This window comes from Trematomus bernacchii, unplaced genomic scaffold, assembly GCF_902827165.1.
Source record: "Trematomus bernacchii unplaced genomic scaffold, fTreBer1.1, whole genome shotgun sequence".
NCBI lineage: Eukaryota > Metazoa > Chordata > Actinopteri > Perciformes > Nototheniidae > Trematomus > Trematomus bernacchii.
Genome location: NW_022988119.1, coordinates 40,654 through 41,293, shown reverse-complemented (window position 1 = coordinate 41,293; position 640 = coordinate 40,654). Strand labels below are relative to the sequence as shown.

The following is a 640-nucleotide window of genomic DNA, read 5'->3' as shown; positions in this document are numbered from 1 at the left end:
GGATGATCCGGGAGGGAATCAAGAACAAGGTCATGTACGAGGGCAGCGTGTTGGACCCCACCAAGAGGCCTGCAGCGGAAACACCTCCGGGGGCTTCGTGACCCCAAACAAAAAGAGGAGAGGCTCCCTGTTGGGGATACAGAGACTTAACATTTCTGCTTCGACTGCACTAATGAGGTAAAGGACTGTAAATCAAGAGTTTCATGGGCTCTGTTTGGTGAGATCCGGCATGTTCAAAACCCCACATATGGAGTTTTTGAAGCTGTTCCTAAAAGTGAATCCTGAAGAGTTTAAATTTAATATGTTGTGAGTTTTTGTTCCACCCCTACATCGACCAATCAAATGTTCCTCCCTGTGATTAATGACTTCATTTCCTCTGTCAGAAAATGTATTCTGCTCACCAATCAACCGGAAATGTTTTAAAGGAATTCAATAACAGCTATTTTGTCTGGATTACAGGGGAAAGAAAAAGCCCCAAATTGATGTTAAACCGAGGGTTGACAAAATGCAAAATTCTGTCGATTACCTGCTGTGACATCGCTGATAGGGGCGTGGCCTAAATGTAATGCCTTTTTTAAATTCACCTTAAACCTTTGTATTATTTAAATGTGTGGAAAATAAATGATGTAAGATGTGAAAA

At 41.9% G+C, this 640-nt stretch overlaps 1 protein-coding gene across 1 annotated transcript; it reads left to right on the top strand.

Moving 5' to 3' along the window:
* On the top strand, positions 1–640 carry LOC117475768 (cytochrome c oxidase assembly protein COX20, mitochondrial-like; the record flags this gene model as incomplete). Its single annotated transcript, XM_034122114.1, is given in 1 exon segment — positions 1–640. A coding segment is annotated over 1 exon segment (101 nt), but the record flags the coding sequence as incomplete, so codon positions are not given.